This window comes from Solanum dulcamara, chromosome 4 (assembly GCF_947179165.1).
Source record: "Solanum dulcamara chromosome 4, daSolDulc1.2, whole genome shotgun sequence".
NCBI lineage: Eukaryota > Viridiplantae > Streptophyta > Magnoliopsida > Solanales > Solanaceae > Solanum > Solanum dulcamara.
In genome coordinates this window covers 75,426,264-75,447,933 of record NC_077240.1, presented here as the reverse complement: position 1 = coordinate 75,447,933, position 21,670 = coordinate 75,426,264, and the positions used below count along the sequence as shown (strand labels likewise).

The 21,670-nt window shown below is 33.5% G+C and overlaps 1 protein-coding gene across 1 annotated transcript; it reads left to right on the top strand.

The window, feature by feature from the left end:
• Window positions 1–2,915: 2,915 nt before the first annotated feature.
• LOC129887610 (pre-mRNA cleavage factor Im 25 kDa subunit 2-like) lies at window positions 2,916–10,051 on the top strand. The gene is made up of 7 exons (XM_055962773.1): window positions 2,916–3,192; window positions 3,719–3,764; window positions 7,851–7,944; window positions 8,098–8,171; window positions 8,869–8,955; window positions 9,071–9,181; window positions 9,383–10,051. Exons 1-7 carry the CDS (start codon window positions 3,074–3,076, stop codon window positions 9,452–9,454), a joined length of 603 nt encoding a protein of 200 aa, XP_055818748.1. The 5' UTR covers window positions 2,916–3,073; the 3' UTR covers window positions 9,455–10,051.
• Window positions 10,052–21,670: the final 11,619 nt, after the last annotated feature.

Below are 21,670 nucleotides of genomic sequence, written 5' to 3'. Positions count from 1 at the left end.
TACAAGTGTGCATGACGTTGGTGGGCTTGATGATCATGGTGATACTCAGAATCAAGTCCCAGATCAACATGTTGATGTTGATGATAACAATGATGATATTATTGATGATGCTCATGCTCATGAAGTTGTGGACAAATCAAATATTCCTCTTAGGAGGTCCACAAGATAGCATATTCCCTCCTCTCATTATTCACCTAATGAGTATGTGCTACTCACTGACAGGGTGAATCTGAGTGTTATGAGGAGGCCATGGAAGATGAGCATAAAAATCAATAGATTGAAGCCATGCAAGATGAGATGAAATCTTTGCATGAGAACCACACTTATGAGTTGGTGAAATTGCCTAAGGGTAGGAAAGCTTTGAAGAATAAGTGGGTGTTCAAAGTTAAAGCTGAAGAACACAACTTGAAGCCCAAGTATAAAACTAAATTGGTTGTTAAGGGATTTAGTCAAAGAAAGGATATTGACTTTAACGAAATATTTTTTTCTGTCATGAAAATGTCTTCCATTTGTACAGTCTTGGTTTGACTGCTAGTCTAAATTTAGAGATTGATAAGATGGATGTGAAGATGACTTTTCTTCACGGTAATCTACAAGAGGAGATTTATATGGAACAACCCGAGGGTTTCAAAGTAAATGGTAAAGAAAATTTTGTGTGCAAACTCAAAAAGAGTCTCTACGGATCAAATAGATCGGGAAGAAAGAGTCTGAGGTCGGGTTGGACGACATACATCTTGGTTGGTTCCACCTAAAGAAAGCTCTTAAACAGTGGTATAAGACGTTTGAATCTGTTATATGGAAGCAAGGCTACAAGAAGACTTCGTCAGATCACTGTCTGTTTGTACAAAAGTTTTCTGACAATGATTTTATCATTCTTTTGCTATATGCGGATGATATGTTGATTGTGGGTAGGAATACTTTCAAGATTGACGAGTTGAAAACAGAGTTGTGCAAGTCTTTTGCTATGAAAGGCTTGGGTCATGCCAAGCAAATTTTGGACATGGGAATTACTCATCTCAGAAATGAAAGGAAGATTTATCAGTCACAAGAGAAGTACATTAAACGTGTACTAGAGCACTTCAACATGAAGAATGCTAAGCCTGTTAGCACACCTCTTGTTGGTCATATGAAGTTGAGCAAGAAGATGTGTCCTACAGCTCAGAAGAAAAAAGAGAGCATGAGCAAAGTTTCATATTCCTCCGTCGTCGAAAGTTTAATGTATGCAATGGTATGCACTAGACATGATATTACTCACACAGTTGGTATTGTCAGTAGATTTCTCGATAATTCAGAAAAACAATATTGGAAAGCTGTAAAATGGATACTCAAGTATCTAAGAGGAAGCTCAGACAAATATTTGTGTTTTGGAGGATCAAATCTAATCTTGAAGGGCTATACAGATATTGATATGGCAGGTGACCTTGATAATAGAAATCCACTATTGGATTTGTTTACTTTTTCAAGGGGAGGTATATCATGGTAGTCGAATTTGCAGAAGTGTGTTGCACTGTCTACAACTGAAGCTGAGTATATTGCGGCTACTGAAGTTGGCAAAGAGATGATATGACTCAAACAATTTCTTCAAGAGCTTGGCTTGCATCAGAAAGAGCATATCATCTATTGTGCCAGTCAAAGTGCACTAAACTTGAGTAAGAACTCTATGCACCATGCAAGGACGAAATACATAGACATGAGATATCATTGGATTCGAGAAAAGATAGAAGACGAATCTGTGCAGGTTGAAAAGATTTCAATAATTGAGAATCCTACAGATATGCTGATCAAAGTGGTAATAAGGGACACGTTCGAATTGTACAAAAAACTTGTTGGCATGAGCTCTCTCTGAGAAGATGATGATACCCTTCTGGTGCATGGGACTAGAGGGAGAAATTTGTGGGGTCCACCCCATGTAATTGTAGTCAACAATGGTTGCTACATTTTTCAATTGCTGCAATTGTACTCAACGATGGTTGCTACATTTTTCAATTGCTGCAAGCAATTGTCAAAAACAAACATCGCAGCAAATGTTGAAGTTTTTGGTGTCTTGGAACAATTTTCTCCTATAAAAGGAGCACTAATCTCATTTGTTACATACCAATTCACATAGAGAGAGAAAAATATTTAGAGAGCTGTGAGGTTTTCATAGACTATATATAAGAAAATAGTTTGTGAAGAAAAATAGAGTTTGAGCAATATTTTAGTAAGGTGGGAAACCAAAAGATTGTTATTCCTTTTTAGTGTGTTGTGGTCACTTTGAATATTGTACTCGTGACTATCTAGTATAAAATTCCTTACTATAATGATACCAGTCAATCCTCTTGACCCGTAGTTTTTTTCTTATTTAAAATTGTTTCCACATAAAATTCTTGATGTCAATATGCTCTCTCTATCTCTCCCTGTATATATATATATATATATATATGTATTTATTTATTTATTTTACTTATGTATTTATTTACTTATTTATTTTTACTTATACCTTGGAATGTGTCTTTTGAGTCGAGGTTCTTTCGGATACAACCTCTCTATCTCTATGAGGTAGTGGTAAGGTCTGCGTACACCCTACTCTCCCAGACCCCACTTGTGGGATCCCACTGGGTATGTTGTTGTTGTTTGTTGTTATTATTTTCCCATTTTATTTCTACTATTTTAACCATATATATTTTTGTGTTAATCCGTATTTTTTCAACAGTTATTTTAATAAACACAACAAATTAAGTATAAAAAATAATGCAATCTTAATTATTAAGTTTATGAGATAATAGAATCCTTACATAATTTATTGCATAACTTTATAATATCAAGTAAATTTAAAAATAATAAAAATCTCAAATAATTTAGATTTTGTAAATGACAATTTAACCCTAGTTTAGTTTCTACATGTCTTTGTCACATAAAAATAAAAAAAGGACGCAAAAGTCCAGAAGCATCAATTAAAGCCAAATCAAGGCATGAATAGGGGAAAAAAAGAAAAAACCGAAGAAAGAAGAAACTAGTATCACCGCACCGGCGAGCCGTCGTCGGAGTTTCCTTCTCGCCGTTTGCCTCCAAAGAAGCGTCTGAATAGATAAAAATGGTCACGTCAGCCATGGTGAACACATACCCACTCTCTAGCTATACATTTGGCACAAAAGAACCTAAAATGGAGAAGGATTCATCCGTTGCCGATCGCCTTGCTCGTATGAAAGTCAAGTACGTTTAACATTTCTTTTATCTTTGAAATTTTTCTAGTCTTTGTACTTGAACTAAGAGATCCTTTAAAACCCTAGATTAAACCCTTTTGGGACTTGTCTTGGGTGGTATTTCCGTTTAAAAGACTTAATGTTCGGAATATTTGAGTTGAACTTGAAAAAAAAGAGTGTTGCAAGTGGAAGTTATTTTTGAACATGAATTTCACTTAGAAAAGATGGTTTTGTGAAAGTTGTAGATTTGTGAATGGACCAGTATTTCACTTAAAACACATCATCATCAACAACAACAGTGTGTAAACTCGGGATTTGAGGAGTGTAGAGGGAATGGAAACCTTACCCCTACCTCGTAAATATAGAGATATAGGTTGTTTTCGATAGACATTCGGCTCAATATTTTAGTATCACACTTAAGCATTTGCAAAAATACTTTTAGTATTCATGTCTAAACTGGTACTAAGGTTCTCTAATACTCAAGGTGTTCTACCTTTTTTTACTAACAAACATCTAAGATAAGGTATTGTTTGCAGCTACATGAAGGAGGGTGTAAGGACAAGTGTTGAAGGAATTCTCTTGGTATGTTTCTCCATCCTTCATCTCAATTTTTAATGCTGCTTCTAAATCGCCTTAGCTGTATATTCACTATTTTTTGATATTACTCTTTTTTTTCCCGAAGTCCCTAACTCCCCCTCCCCCTAAAAAAAGAAGAAGAAGAAGAAAAAACCTTGGGGTGGATGTACATGTCTGGTAATGTCCTACATGCTGACTTATGTTCTGTGTGCTGCAATTTGTTGCTAATTTGTTAGCTATCACTTATAAAGCAGACAAGTTTTGTTTACAATGCACCTAGATGTGAATCTCAACAGGCAATGTGAGAGAATGATTTTAGGAGAATCTCCTGAAGTTTCAACTGAATTCCCTGAAGCTCAAGTGGCTGTTTTTCATCTAATCTGCCCTTTTTTAAAAAAAAGTTATGGCTATTAATTCTTACAAACATTACTAGAAGAGATAACTTTAGTAAGGAGGATATTCGGGGCAAGGTGGAGTGACCTCTGTGGTGGACAAGATATGGGGAACGAGATTGAGATGGTTCGTACATGTAAAGAGGAGCATAGATGCCTCAGTGATGAGGTGTGAGAGCGACAGTGATAGATTTGAGCGGTAGAGATAGGCCGAAGAAGAATTATGGAGAGATGATTAGACATGACACGACACATCTTCAGCTCACCCAGGACAGAGTACTAGATAGGTCGATGATTAAGTTAGAGGCTTAGAAGGTTAGTAAGTAGTTGAATGATATTTCTCTTTTTTGTGGGTGAGCTTGGCGTTGGTTTAGAACACTATATTTGCTTCCCTTCCCCTTATCAGTCTCACTACTGTTGTGTTAGTATTATCTTATTCCTCTATTTTATAACTGTTATTCCTTTTTTCGTTGGTTGTCTCTACTATTTTTTGTTGTCACTTGTCAATACTTTACTCTTCTTTAGTTCAACATAGCTTTTCACTCTTGTATTTCTCAAACCTGTTTGTAAATGCTTTTTTCGAGTTGAGGGTCTTATAAAAAACTTCTTTACCTTACCCAAGGTAGGAGTGAGGTTTGCGTGCACCTCACCCTCCCCGGACCCAATTTATGGGATCACACTAGGTATGTTGTTGCTGTTCTTGTAATACATTACTGAGGTAATGTCAAAACTTGTACAACATGCCCGAAACCTGTTAGGGAAGAGTTAAGAAAGTATGTTGGAAAGAATAATGAGATCAGAGATGAGATGAATCATCACATGCTTATTTTGATGATCAATGCCACCTTTTTCAAAATTTAAGAAAGTGGGTGATGAATTTATTAGTAAATATAAGTATATTGATGGACTTTTAGAGTTTTCTATGGCTATTAGACAAAATGAAAAAGATGTCACGAGTTGAAAAGAAAAAGGAACAAACCGATACTCATTTTGTGGCTTCCCTTTCCTGTCTAATAGCCATTTGAATTCCAAAAGGTTCAATGGCATGCACACATCTTCATCTATCATTCCATTCTCTTGAAAGTATATCTAAATTATTTGCATTTTGATACCACTATCTCGTCTAGTCTTGACCTCATCTTCGCTCTTCTCAATGTTGATTGTGGACTAACCTTGGTGCGCATTTATCAGTTTTACTCCCACTTATCCTAAAGTCCTTAGGAATCGTTTGATTTAAAAACAAGTTGGGCAATGATTATAATACATGGTTTAATAATGTAAAGATTAGTGATGTAGGGATTGTCATGCAAAGCTTATTTTTTATCAGGCATTTGGTTCATTGCATTGAAAATGAGATATACAGTGTATAATTTAAATCATGTGTTTGGTTTTAAGTTAGATAAATCTTTGTTTCCAATTATACTCTTGGTCCTTGAAGATAGAGAAATGACCAAGGTACTAAAATAACATTGGAAAGAAGGAATTTTTTGTCAATTTGTTTATTATTCAAGTATAACTAATCAATGTAATGCTTATCCCACATATGAGATGGTATAAAATAAAACAATGATTCGTGTGTAAGTTGTTATACAATGATTAGTTTTACCAAGAAAGAAAATAGTAACCAAACAGAGGAATAAACATTGTATAGTTTTATACTATAACTACTTTATCCTATTCTGCAAATCAAACGACCCCTTACTCCCTAAAGTACTTCTCTCTAGTTCAAGCATTTTTGGTTGGCACCTCCCTTGGTTTCATGACTTTCATCAATTAGCACAACATAACCAGAAAATGGCATACGCTACGAGATTTCATCTAGTATTGTGTTGGTTAGCTCATCTATAATTAGGGTTAGCTGATTTTTCCCCTCTCTGATATTATGACTTGCCAAAGTTTGCAAAGTTGTTGGATTGTACTTGTATCTCTGCATGCTATCGTTTAGTTTAGAAGATATGTATGGAATTTCTAGGAAGGAGGAAGAAGCTCCATCTGATGTTAACTAACCAGGAGAAAGCATATGATAGCATATTTGCTTATGCTGAATTTCGAAGTCAAGGTTAATTTTTCAATGGGCCACAAGTTTGGCATGAAGATTTTGTTGCAGCTTTATGATGAGTGCTTGAGTCAGAAAATTAGACAAAACAAGAAGAGGAATCTGATTATTAAGAAGGGGCTTGAACTATCAATGTGTATGGTATTGACTTTTGGGCCTCTAAGTCCTAGAATATCTTCTTGGTGAATGTCATATTAACGTGGATGTTAAAATAGATGTGTGACTATTATTATGCTAGCAGCAGCTTATTCTTCAATTTTATTCCTTTTGTTGTTTTTTTACTTTAGTTATCTTTGCTTTTTTACTGTCATTACTTTTCGTTATTCAATATTTTCATCATATCTTTTTTAATCGTGCATTTTTTTCCAAACTTGTCCTGGAAAACGATTTTCTTGAGCCGAGGGTTTATCAGAAACAACCTCTCTACCCTCACAAAGGTAGGGGCAGGGTTTGCGTACACTCCACCCTCCCTAGACCCCACTTGTGGGACTACATTGGATATGATGTTGTTTTAAAGATAGATATGTGGTTATACAAAACTGGACTAGGTTAGAAATGTTCAGTCAAATAGAGGATGCAAGTGACACATATAGAGGATTAATGAAAGAATATCACCTGAAATAGTTTCAACATGTCCTAAAGTAGACTTGGGGCCTGTGCCTGTGGATGCAATACTATGATGATTGAAGTTATTAATGTAGAGAATAGAAATTGCTGCAAAAGACGATCTCCTGAAATCAAGGTTGATTAGTTAAAACATGAAGGAAGTAAAGGATCTATAAATCACTCATTTAGTTGGGATTAAGGTTAAGTTTTTATTACATTCACAGTTGGTTCAGTGTTATCTTGATATTCTTAGTCTAGTTATAGTTTTGCATGTCAGTGCAGTGATAAATTGAGTTTTAGAAGAACCTCCTTAGTAGAGAAGAGTGATACATTCGGATTTATAGAATGTAACCTAACTATTTCAGAATTGAGGATACTTGAGTGATTTAGAGAGTTATCCCATACTTCTTGCGTATTTTTGTACAGTTGGTAGAACTGGAGCTTAAATAGATAGAATAGCAGCAAATAGCATCTTTCTGGCCTTCGTGAACCATGTGAGTTGGTTTGAATAAGAAATATGTTGGACAGATGGCTTGAGTACACCTTTTCATTGGTCAAGCCTTTTCTTCACTTGGTAGTGAGTAGTGACTCACTTTTTGAGTAGTTATTTCCTTGTTGAGACTGTGGCTGATTGATGCTATTTCCTTCATAGAGATAGTTTTAGCAGGTCTCAAGATTTATTAATGGAAGGGGAGGAAACAGATTGAGGTACTATTAGCAGGTCTCAGGATTTTGTGATGGGAAAAGAATGAATACATACGCTCATCAAATCAAGAATTTAAGACGACTTATCGGCTGCTTTCTTTTCCTCCAAATATGAAAAAAAATTGCTCTTACTATTGAAAATTTGACGTTGTGCAGTTTTTACATTTCATATAGATTTTGTAGAGATACATGGCAAAGTGATACAGTATAGAAGATATGTGAAATTATTAGTTTTGGCACATAAATCAACCAGATTGGAGAAGTTTGTTTTATCAGATGACACTCATGATTATCAAATATTTAGGTATCACTAGTTGTATGTAAAATTCACAGGTACAAGAACATAATCATCCTCACATTCTTCTTCTGCAAATTGGGAACACATTTTGCAAACTTCCAGGTGGACGCCTAAAGCCAGGAGAAAATGGTATGTTCTTGTCTTTATTTGTGACACATTGATTCTTAAAAAAAAATTAAAAATTAAATTCTTATCATACTTTCTCTTTGTTTTTTTTGTTAAGTTGTGAGTTTCTTGCTAAGTTTCTATGTTTCTCTTCTCTCTCTCTTTGGTTATTTGCAGAAATCGAGGGTTTGAAAAGGAAACTCTCCAGCAAACTTGCAGCTAATTCTCCTACCCTTCAGCCAGATTGGCAGGTAATTTGGTGCCTGTTACACTGTTTAATATTCCCTCTGTTTCAATTTGTTTTGTCTTACTTTCCTTTTTAGTCTATCTAAAAAAGAATGTCTCTTTCCTACTTTGGAAACTCTTTAATTTCAACATCCCACATGACATGTTTAAGGCCACAAGATTACAAGACATTTTGGTACATTATACACATCTTTAGTTTAAGACCACAATATTTAAAAGTCTTTTTGACTTTCCTAATTTCCGTGCCAAGTCAAACTAAGACAAACAAATTGAAACATAGTTGTTTTTTTCCTTTGTATAGGAGATATAGGGGTATGGAGGTATTTGGCACACTTTATGTTGTATGGAAATAGTGATAAAAGAAAGGAGGATTGGACATCTTTTTATGGTATAAAGTGAAAGTTCGCCACATGGTTAATTTTGAAGTACAATTTGTATGGTTGAATGTATAGGTGTCAAATGGGCGGGTTAGGCTAAACTCGGCCGTGTTAAAATGGACCAAGTTAATAAATAACCCGAACAAAAGTTACTTGGGCTGAAATGGGATAAAAAGCGTGTCAAAACCCAACCTGCCCAATTATTACTTAGTTTTAATTGCTTTATTTGTTCTTTTATAAGTAATTACTCTCTCTCTCTCTCTCTCTCTCTCTCTCTCTCAATAAGTAAATACATCTTCATATGATGTGGCATTTGTCAATGCAGATAGGTGATTGCGTTGCCACCTGGTGGAGGCCGAACTTTGAAACCATAATGTATCCATACTGTCCACCACACATAACAAAACCTAAGGTACAGTAGTGCAAAGTTTTTCTGATCGACTGATCTATCCCGTTGTTTCATGAATGGCTGATCTATCCTTGTTTCATATTTACCTGATTTAGTTGGCTCTTTGAATGTCCTGCAGGAGTGTAAGAAGCTCTACCTTGTTCACTTATCTGAAAGAGAGTACTTTGCAGTCCCCAAAAATCTAAAACTTCTTGCTGTGCCATTGTTTGAACTTTATGACAATGTTCAGGTACAGAATGATTTATGGTTTCTCTGTTGCCTCCTTTTCTGTTCTTTCAAGTAAGTTTGCATATAAGAACTGTGATCAAAGGGTCCTTTCGGGATTGTGTCATCTAGTGTAATCTTTCAAGTGCCAGGGAGTACTATTTATATATGTAACCATCTTCCTAATTCTCTCTCATCATACTGATGCTCTCCTAACTCATGGCAGAGATATGGACCTGTAATATCTACAATTCCTCAACAGCTTTCCAGATTCCAGTTCAACATGATCCATCAATAGAATAGTAGATGGACATTTCAAGTGCTCCTCGGGGATAAAAATGGCATCAAGTTGATTTGGTTGGGTTCCCATAGTTTGAGGGTGACTGAGGCCTAATCCATGACTTGATTCACTTTTCTACAATAGGCGGATAGATGACACTCATCTGATTATGTGTTAAATTGGCTTCTTTTGCATGTCCACAAAGATGGGTACGATATGAACGCATGTTAACTTGCAACTTTGCAGTGTACAATATTGACATATTTTTGTGTACTTGCTTGTTGAATATTGACTTAGGGCTGTGCTAGGTTTCTTTCGTTCCGAGAGGCTCTCAGAAGTAGCAATTGTAAGTGATCTTTCTTCGGTGAATCACTGATGAAAGTGGTGCTGTTCTCGTCTTATTGTCTTGATAAGAGTTTGTGTTCATGAGGGCAAAAAGAAGAGAAGTAGATATTCTAGTTTCTTCTAGTCTCCCGTGCGAGACAATTTTGTTTCAGGCCTGTGATTTTCAAATGTTTCATTATGGAATGCCGAAATTTTGCAGCTTGTATAGCTTTGAATACCGAAAACAGCTACTTTCTAGACTTGGTTGAAGTGATCATTACTATGTAACAACGGCATGTGTGTACACCTACTTGTGAGGATAGATAAGCTGTTTCTGTGATCACTAAAAAGTGAAGCAAGACATTCATCTAGATAGTGCTATGTGAATAACTTTCTTCTAAACCAATCCAATTCCCTTTTTAGAGATCTAGGTTTCAATGGATAGGTTTAGGCATCCTTGAGGCTATACAAAATTAAGAAGAAACGAAAGAAAAACAATGCTCATAACTAGCGAGATTATGTAATTTTATAGCATATTTATACTTGTACATGTATCTTTGTATTTAGAAATCTTAATTGCCCATACATATATCACACATATAATATATATACAGTTAACTACAAATACAGACCCATACAATAATACTCTGATACTTCATTTGCACGATTTTAGTTAGGATGAGATATTATATGCACGCGAATATATATATTTTGAAACAAGTGTTGCTATGTTTTGAAATATAGCAAAGTTTGCTATATTTTATAATAATGAGTGTTGATAGTGCTATTTACGAAATTTTCTCAATAGTTGACTGATGAAAGCTTCCCAAAACTCGATGCAAATAATGGAAGCCCAGATACTTTAGGCCTTTAGGACCATGCCCTTTGACAAAAGTTGAAGACCACCAAAACTGCCATTCATTCTCTACCAATTTAGATGTTGTCAATTGGTATAAATTGTTCCACCCGATCTCATTTCGACCTCGATATGAATCGCCCAAACAAATGGTTTCAAAACAAACAAAAAGGTGTGTGCCGTACTAACGAAGGATTACCACGGAAAAAAGTAATCTTCCCGATTAAGATTTATGCACCATTGTTTTTTTTGGTAACTAACTTTATTATTTAATTACCAAGAGCAAATCATTACAAGTAAGCATCCATCACAGCATACTTTGTTCTCAAATGAATCACTCAATAAACTAGAGCTCTACCATACTTATTGCTCAAAATTTAAAACTATTCAAAACAGTCCTTAAGTTGAAATTTGATCTAACAATAGTAGTATAAGCTATCTCTTTTGCTATGTAATCTATATTGCTACTCTTCTTCACAAAGATTCAACTATTTCTCTCAATCCATAAACCATAGATGCATTCAGCCAATATAATCTTGAATATTTGTGTTGCTGATGACTTCCCTTTCCCATGATGTATGCTCCATCTCTGGTTATGACTCTATTCGAGTAGTCTGTTCCATAAACTTTGTCCAAATTGGCATTGTACAAACAAGTGCTCTATAGCCTCATTTGTAGTCTTACATAGTACACATACTTGAGGCACTCCTATTCCCCATTGAGCTAATCTATCAATAGTTGCTAATCTTTTGTGAAACATAAGCCACATAGTAAAATAGGCTTTAGATTGAGCTGCATTCTTGAACATAAGACATTTCCATTCCATTCTTGGTTGTTCTCCTATCATGTGGAAGTAACAAGGTCTGATCAAACTATCTTTTCTGTGTCCAAGCAGCTGCATTTGATCAACCACATTCTTGGTCTCCATAACTTTTCTAACCATCCAGCTAGCTTGTTTTGGTAATTGCCATATGTTTTGATCTTTTATGTAATAATTGTGTATCTATTTTATCCACAGCTTATCATCTTTGCTTGCAAGATCCCAACATATCTTTGTCACTGCTGCTTTGTTCCAAACTTGCATATTAATCAGTCCCATACCACCAGCAGATTTTGGACAACAATCTCTATCCCATGACACTAGAGCTTTCTTAGTTATTTGGCCCTCCCAGACCACAAATAACTCCTACATAGTCTTTCAATTAACTTGATTACCTTTGTAGGTATAATGAACAACTGTGCCCAATATGATTGAACTTCAAATAACACAGTCTGAACTAATTGAGTTCTTCCAGCATTAGACATCTTTCTTATTGTCCAGGAGTTGATTCTAGCCATTATCTTCTCTATAAGAGGGTACCTTTGAAGTGTTGATAGTTTCTTTGTAGACAGTGGGATCCCAAGATACTTAAAAAGTAGTTCCCCTACTGAGTATCCAAGTTGCTGCACAATTAGTTGCCTATCCTCTTGTGTCACCCCTCCAAAATAAATAGAGCTCTTGTTAAGATTTGCTTGAAGCCCTGAAGCTTGAGACAATTGTGAGAAACACTGGTGGAGGGCCTTAATAGAATTCAAATCACCCCTGGAAAAGATAAGAAGATCATCTGCAAAACGTAAATGTGTAATTCCTAACTTTGAGCATTTTGGATGGAATTTGAATGTCTTAACCTCCTTAAGTCCATTTAGAGACCTGCTGAGATACTCTATTGCTATGACAAATAAAAAAGAAGATATGGGATCTCCTTGTCTTAGTCCTTTAGCAGCTACAAAAGCTTAGGAATTAGCTCCATACACCACAATAGAATAACTTACTGTTCTGACATAGATCATTACCCACTGTGTGAACATAGCAGGAAATCCTAACTCCTTCATTACCTGTTCTGAATACCTCCATTCCACTGAGTCATATGCCTTTGCAAATCAATTTTCAACATACATCTAGGTGACATATTCTTCCTAGTATATGCCTTAACTAGCTCATGAGCAAGCATAATATTATCAGATATTTTCCTCCCTGGTATGAATCTAGCTTGACTTTTACTTATAACAGTAGGTATAACATCATGTAGTCTTTTAGCCAATATATTAGAAATAATCTTGTATAAGACTGTGCAACATACAACAGGTCTGAATTCTTTCATTGTGTTGGGGCTATTTACTTTTGGAACCAGTGACACTAGAGTATAGTTGACAGTTTTGTGAATCTTTCCAGTAGTAAAGAAACTCCGAACTGCCTGAATAATATCATGTTTGATGATCTGCCAAGTATACTTAAAGAAGTATGCATTATAATCATCAACACAATTGTTATAAAGTGGTAATTTGTTTTTTACATAAACAAGAATAAATAAAGTGTCAACAAATCAATTTTTGAACTATTTCTTCACTTTGATTGATGAATTATTAATTTTATGATATTTTTCTTTTTAGTAATTAATCATTTGTATTTAATCGTCGAGTAGAGAATTCAAGAACCACAAAACAAATACATCTCAGTTTGAGTTTCACTGAGGCTCTAACATTGCAACTGCATGCTATTTCTCTGGCTAGACTGTTTGAGTCTCTCTGCTTCTGCTCATATAGTCTTACATTTCTTTCTAGCTAGATAACATGAATATATTTTGTATACACCATTTTGAGAATCTGTTCTAAGGCAATTTTTACTTTGGACTTGTTCCATACATCCCACAATCCTGATTCATATTGATTCTCCATTTAGCTAACTTGTCTGCAGAACTCAAATGCCCATGTAGATACATCGATGAAATAAGTTTTTCCGTTTGACCTAGCCTTATTTGTGAACATCAAGTGTTTCCAAGGGACTTTGGGATGGTTTCCTACCAGTTGTATGTATATGAAATTAATTCTGCACTTGGTACTCCTCTGAATGAATTTGAATCAGGTAACCCATGTGTGTCAACCCAGATCCATACTAATAAATGACTAATATATAATTATTATATATTTATTTATTAATTAAAAGGAAGAGACACAACTAATTAAAAAATTGTGTCTCTTTAAGTTTATAAAAGGTTTCTCTTCAGAGAAACAACACATCTTTTCTCAAAAAAAAGAAACGCTTCTTTCTTCTTTCTTCTTCCCTCTCAATTCCTAAAAGGTTCTTGTGAAGATTCTAGTGAAGATTTCTTCTTTGAAAAGTGTTGAAAAAAATCTGTAACAATGTATGATTTTAGACTGTGGCTTTATATGATGTAGTTCGTCTTTGTATGTGATTATACTTTCTGACTAGTGAAACGAATTCAATGATCCTGCAAATTAAGTATTTGATTAGATTCTTCATTGGTATCAGAGCCTGCGTTGTTTGTTATCCTAGTCTTATTTTTGGAAAAATTCTGATTATGTGAATATTATATTCTGTGATATTTTTTTTATCGCCATGCGTTTTTTTTCTTACGAAAAGCTTTCGGCATGTTTAAGAGTTTTTTAAAATTTAAAGTTGTTTTATTTCTCCTTCGTAAGAAAAACAAATGATTTGGAGGAAACTTTATACACAGTTTTATCGTTGTGGATTTGACTTTTGTTAAATTGCATTGGATTTTATTCCTAAAAAAAATAAAATTGAATGAGATATCTTCTCTTTCCTTGTCCACTAAGTGGACATTCAAGTTTAAGATAAGTTGAAAATATAATGATCCTACAGTAAAAAGAAAATACAATGAAGTTTTTTTTTTTAAAAATATCTTCAAGTAGTGTTTTTAAAGTTAGGCAAATATTTTTTTTATTTTTGGCATCCCATTGTTCTAAAATTTGAGAGTAGATAGATACATTTTGATGGACAAGACACAATATTTTTTGATGTGTTTGTTTTGACTTGTTACTTTGATTAGTGCTTTGTGGTATGTAGTATCGTTCCAACAATAATAATACTCGTTGTATGTCTCTCCTTTGTGAAGTTTTGACGAAGAATGGTTGAACATGATTGTCCACATCTTATTGCTAAATAAGTTTGGAAATTATTTTAAATTATAAGTATCTAATTATCATAAATTTTGAGAGTAGATCGTAATCAAGTTTTCTTCTTAAATTATATATGAGACTTCTATTATACAAATTATTGTATAATTCTTTTGTTATGTGGTTAGTCCTAATCATTTCTGTATGTGTTATAAAAAACATGGTAATGATAAGGACACCCAGACAAGTTTCCACAAAGCAACAGAAGGATACGGTGAAAACTTTGATTGACAATTTGGTTAATCTTTCGTCAAAATTCAATGTTCAAGATGATGATCTTACAAGATTTGTGAAACATATAATAATAATTAACGAGTTAATTCAAGAAGTTGTGTGGGCTGGGGGTTTATTAACCGCAGAGAAGAAATACGTGGTTTTACGATCTGCACTGCCGGATGATTTTTAAAAGAAATAACTTGACAAATCTTGGCATAAGTTACATCTCAAAAAGTCGACATCTTACAAATCATTGGTCCAACATTTTATGGATAAATGCATTGACTTGATAGTTAAAAAGACTGCGTGTCATTCTCATTGGCTTCCTATAAGATATAAATTGACTATAGACTTGCATATAGATTTTATTTTATCTATTCCAGTTCACAAAGAAATATTACAGTGATAATCTGTATATTATTTGTATGTATGAATTGTATAAATTTACATTTATATTATTTATGCAATTACATTCTTAATTGAATTTTTCTATAATTGTTATATAATTATGCATATTTAGTCTTGAATTATGTGATTTAAGATAAATGGTTCTTAGATGATTGATTGCGTTAGATTTATGACATATTAGAATTTGGATGATAATTGGAAACTTAGTGAATTTTTGAATCTGAACCTAATGTGAAATGAATATTGACATAGTTAATTATTTTAAGAATAATTATGCATATGAATTTAGGCTATAATTTGTATATAGTTGTCTCACGTTACTTTATACTTGTTTAATCAGTATGTCAACTGTTGTAAAAAATATTATTACCAAGCTTAACAAAGGTGATAAGCTTAATAGTGATAACTGTGAAATATGGAACATGTAAACCAATTATGTCCTGAAAGAGCATGAAACTCTTGAAGTTCTAAATGTGTCTATGACACTTTCAGAAAATGGTAAGATGCTCCAACATGTGAAAGTCTCAAATAACCCTAAAATTAATCAATAAGGAGAGAAAAATATTTTTGCTCCAAAGACTTATAGGAATATGTCTAAGCTTAAGTACTACAATTGTAAAAACAAGGGACACTTTGCTCGTGATTGTCCTGAGCCTAAAAAGGTTCATGACATTATGAATAATTTACATAGTGATGTAAATGTTTCTTGTTCTACTTTTTTAACTGAGTCACTCCCTATGTGGATTGTAGACTCAGGAGCCACCGACATATAGCAACAAAAAGAGATGCTTTTGTAGATTACTGATGCATTCCACGAGGATCCAAATGGGTGTAGGTAGGAAATAACTCTAGAGAGAAAGTTAAAGGGATTGGTACCTGCAAACTTGAATTGCATGGTGGCCGAACTCTGCTCCTACATGATGTGTTATTTTCCCCATCAAGTCATAATCTAGTCTCTGTTCGAATGTTGATTAAGTTAGAATTTAATTTATTCTTTCATGAACATGGTATGGATATGTATTTGGACAATAAAAAAATATGGAACTAGTTATTTTTATGATCGATTCTTTGTATTGGACATTTGTCAAAGTCTCGATGATAATAATATCAGTTTTTCCTTATTTACATTTTATAATTGTGAGAATGATGTAAATACATGGCATGCTAGGCTTGACCATATTGATCAGCAAAGAATGAACCGCTTATCTAAGGAAGGTTTGCTTGACACAATAGATAAAGTAGAATAGTCTACTTGTGAATCTTGCCTAGCCAGAAAAACTGCAAGAAAACCATTTGGGAAAGGTACAAGAGTTGATACTCCATTGCAATTAATTCATTCTGACATCTGTGGTCCAATGAATGTAAGTGCAAGACATGGTGCTACACTTCATCACTTTTATTGATGATTTTACTCGATTTGGTTATGTATATCTAATTTCTCACAAATATGCACCTTTAAGTTGCTTCATTAAGTTTATGAACTTAGTTGAGAATCAATTACATAAAAAAATAAAAGCTCTAAGAACCGATCGAGGAAGAGATTATTTGTCTGATGAGTTCAAACAATTATGTGAAGAAAAGGAAATTTAAAGATAATTAACTACTCTTTATACTCCACAACAAAATGGTGTTGTGGAATGCCGAAATAAAGCCTTGTTAGAAATGGTTAGGTCGATGATGGTGCAAGCAAAATTGTCAATCACCTATTGGGGTGATGCTTTGCTCACTGCTGCATTGAAGCCTTGGGGTTGTGCTGCTTTTATTCATAATCCTTCTTCTCAATACAGAAAATTAGGTCCAAGGGGAAGAAAATGTATCTTTATAAGATACTCTAAACAATCTAAGGGTTATGTGTTCATAGGTGAACAAAATAGTGGCATTGTAACTAAAATTGAGTCACGTAATGTTACATTCATAGAGAATGATTTTTCTAAGCAGGGCGAGATAAGTCAAGACTTATCTCTTTATGAAACTATGGACCAGACCATTTTCGCTGCCAAAGTTCAAATGAATTTGAGTGGAAGTCATTTTAATGATAATGGATCAGTTCCTTTTCCATAAATACACCGTCTTAATCAAATTCAATTGATATTGCTGATTTGAGTGGGAGTAACTTATAATTGATAAATCAATTTGTCAATCTCAACCTCGATGAACAAGTCGTCCACAAATTCTCCGTCATCGATTTGAGATCTAAGGAGAAGCATTTATAGTTACTTCGGATGATGAAGAGCCAAGAAATATAAATGAGGCTCTTACATGCTCCGCTAAAGAAAAATGGTTAAAAGCAATGGATGAAGAGATGGAGTCAATGAAATCTAACCAAGTATGAAAATTGATTGATCTAACTATAGGTATTGGAAATAAATGGATTCTCAAAATCAAGCGTAAGGCAAATGATAGTATCGAAAGATTCAAAGCTCACCTAGTAGCTAAAGGGTACACACAACAAGAAGGAATTGATTATGAAAAAACTTTTTCACCTGTTGTACGCTTTACTTCAATAAGATTAATTTTGTCTATAATGGCCAAGTTGGATCTTGAATTGCATCAAATGAATGTGAAAATTGCAATTTCTCAATAGAGAACTAAAAGAAGAAATCTATATGGAACAACCTATAGGTTTCTTGAAAAAGGCAAAGAAAATAAAATATTTTGACTTCAAAGGTCGATTTATGGCCTTAAACAATCATCTAGACGATGGTACTTACATTGTCATAATGCGATCATATCGTATGGATTTGTTATGATTCATGAAAACCATTGTGTGTACTTCAAGAGATTCAAAGATAAGTTTGTGATCTTATCATTGTATGTAAACGACATATTAATAGCTGTAAGTGACATTGATTTTATAAAAGAAACAAAAGAGTGGTTATCATCTACTTTTGAGATGAAAGATATGGGTGAAGCAACATATATTCTTGGAGTTAAGATTTCAAGAGATCGTTCGAAGAGATTGTTATTTCTTTCACAAGAACCTTACATTAAGAAAGTTCTTGAATGCTTTAATATGCAAGACTGCAAACCCATAAATTCTCCACTTTCTAAAATTGAAGCTTTGAACCGAATGATGTGCCCTCAGACTCTACATGAGAAAGAACAAATGAGAAAAGTTCCTTATGCCAATGCAGTTGGAAGCCTTATGTATGCTATGATGTGTACTGAGCCGGATATTTGTTATGCCTTGGATTAGTTAGTAGATATCAATCTGATCCAGGACCACAACATTGGAAATTAAAGCAGTTAAAAGGATATTAAGGTATTTCAAAGGTACAGTCGATTATTTCTTATGTTATCAAGAAAATGATTTGCAACTCAAAGGTACATTGATGCTGATTGGGGAGGATATTTAGATGAAAGAAAATTCACCTTTGGATATGCATTCTTGCTTAACAATGGCGCCATATCATGGAGTAGAAAGAAGCAGTCATGCATAGCCTTGTCTACTATGAAAGCTGAATTCGTAGAACTTTCATCTGCTGTGCAAGAAGCTATTTGACTTAAGCATTTTCTGGTTCACTTGGGTATGTATAAAAATGTTGTTGAACCTGTCACAATCAGTTGTGATAGTCAGGCTGCAATAGCCTACACAAAAGATCCAAGGTACCGTGAAAAAATGAAACATATTGACATAAAGTATAATTTTGTAAGAGACATGATAACACAAAAATAAGTGAACATGAAATATATAGCTATGTATCAAATGATAGCAGATTTTTTAACAAAACCCATAACATGTGATGCTTATGAGAGACATGTGATGCTTATGTCTTTCAAGTTTATTTATATTTGTCTTTCCCAAACATGTTCATGTAAATTCACATTATTGAAGTTAATGTTGATTTACGCTTAATTTTTATTCGTATTGGTTCATATATATATATATATATATATATATATATATATATATATATATATATCATTTTTTTATGTAATGTACATAAAATTCTGAGGATAAAAAAGTATGTCAAACAGACAAAAAGGTTGGCCTATTCGCACAAGCAATCACCTTTATTGTCTAAGTGACAAGTAGAGATGAGACAATTATAAATTAGTTATTATTAGAAGTGATGATAATAGAGAGTTGAAAGTTTATAATAAGAATGCCGTTTGTTAGATTGTATTTAATCATATGTGATTAAAATGAGTTAGTCTGTTTTTGATGTCAGATGTGAGTTCTGAAGAATAAAATGATGAGTAGATTTGTGAACTCAAAGTTAGACATGAGTTGTCTCAACTATCATCTGCACAGTATTTATTAATGAAAGACATACACTTCATGAGAAAAGAGTTAGTACTGTGATACATATTTCATACCATGTATGCATATAGTGACCCATAAGGGCGATACAAGTTTAGTCTCTACTTACTATCGTGTGAAGCCCTGAAAATTATAAGTAATTTTCACATTGTACCCTAATGACTTTAATCAGTTTCTTGAGATTCAATTCGGTGTTTGCTTTCTTAGTATGTTGCCAAGAGATTATGTTTGATTCGGTCTGGCAGGACATTTCTAGAAAAGCATATCGCGTTGGATTAAGAGATTCATGAGATGAGGACGATCATTGGATATTATCACATCAATTATGTTCATTGACGTCCTTTATGTTTGTTTATGAGACAAGTACATAATGATGAACTCAAAATTATAAAAAAGAGATGATGAGAAGTATGAATATGATAAATGATCTAGGGTACTGCATACTATAATCTACTCTAAATTTCATTGATCGAGATGCTGTATATTCCAAATAGATGTATAGAAATGAAACTCTCGAAGTATGCACTGGTCACACGGTCTAGTCGTATCGTATGAAAGTTACAGAATAGGAATTAGAGTTTGATCCACTATGTGTGAGTGGGAAATGAAGGAAATTGGATCGGATCACCCATGTGGGTCAAACCGGATCCATACTAATAAATAACTAATATATAATTATTATATATTTATTTATTAATTAAAAGGAAGAGACACAACTAATTGAAAAGTTGTGTCCCTTTAAGTTTATAAAAGGTTTCTCTTCAGAGAAACAACACATCTTTTCTCAAAAAAAAAAGAAATGCTTCTTCCTTCTTTCTTCTTTCCTCTCCAATTCCTAAAAGGTTCCTGTGAAGATTCTAGTGAAGATTTCTTCTCCAAAAAGTGTTGGAACAAATCTGTAACAAGGTATGATTTAGACTGTGATTTTATATGGTGTAAATCATCGTTGTATGTGATTACTCTTTCTGACTAGTGAAACGAATTCAATAATCTTGCAAACTAAGTGTTTGATTAAATTCTTCAGTAACAAATCAATTCAGAAAGTATCCAATGTTAACAGTGATTTAGCAAAATATTCTCTTAGCTTTCTCTTCCTTTCTTCTTCTCTTCTTTCTTCTTTTCTTCTTCCTCTGATTTCAAGCTCTTGTTAATCTCCATTAATGGAGTTATCAGTAAAACAAATCTGGAGATGTAACATTCGATCAATATACCTTGACAAAGTATTATAGCCAGGACACTCACCAATGATATATGTTTTTTTTTGGTTTTTCACCCGTGTCCGGATCTCGTGGAGCTCCAACTAAGTCACGCATTGCAGGGCCTATTCGGAGGTGGCGCTCCAACAAGATTTTCTCCATATTTAGGGCTCAAACCCGAAATATTTGATTAAGGGTGAAATAATTTCACCACTGCACCACAATCCATGTTTGTACTAATGATATATGTTGTTACTTATTACGGCGCATTACAAATTTCAAAGAGAAAAGTGAAAAGAAAGAGATAAAATAAACAAAATAAAATGAAAAGACATGGTGGAAACCAAAAGGAAAAAGAGTTTGTATTTAATTGAAATATATATGTGTAAAATTAATGAATGATGGTTTAGTAAATATAAATTTATAATAATAATAATAATAATAATAATAATTTTATCTTAAAGATATTAATTTTCTACTTCTATTTCTATGGAAAAGCAATTTTATATTTTCCCAATAACAAAAAAATCTGCTTCATTTGAAATAATAGTTTCTGTTTACTTTTCCAAACATTAAAAAGTAAATTACAAAATTACTTATTTTTCAAAAAGAAATTTTACAAAATTAAAAAAAACGACATTTTCCATCGTACTAAAAACACGCCTAACGTTATTTAGAACCAGTCAAAATAAAGGACTTGATCATACTCGAGGGAAACAGAAAATATGTCTCCTTTCTGTATTGTTTTCTAGATTAATAAGTTTATAAAAATGTTAAGATATAATTAGGTTAAGATTTATTCAACGTGGATGATTGTTTTACTTGAAGGAAAGGTAGAAGAAAAGAGGGAATATAAAAAGTGATTTTCTTATGTTCGATGAGTAGAAAATGTTATATTAAAAATATTTTATATAATCTAATTAAATACTATAAGAGTGGAGTGGGGTAAACAGTGACCGATTGAATTAAAATTTTAATTAAATATATTCAAAAAT

Excerpts from the sequence above, each read along its gene's own strand:
- LOC129887610 (XM_055962773.1), top strand. The coding sequence starts at position 3,074 with ATGGTCACGTCAGCCATGGTGAACACATACCCACTCTCTAGCTATACA. Across the intron at positions 3,765-7,850 it reads GTGTTGAAGGAATTCTCTTG|GTACAAGAACATAATCATCC; the intron begins GTATGTTTCTCC and ends TAAAATTCACAG. Across the intron at positions 9,182-9,382 it reads AACTTTATGACAATGTTCAG|AGATATGGACCTGTAATATC; the intron begins GTACAGAATGAT and ends AACTCATGGCAG.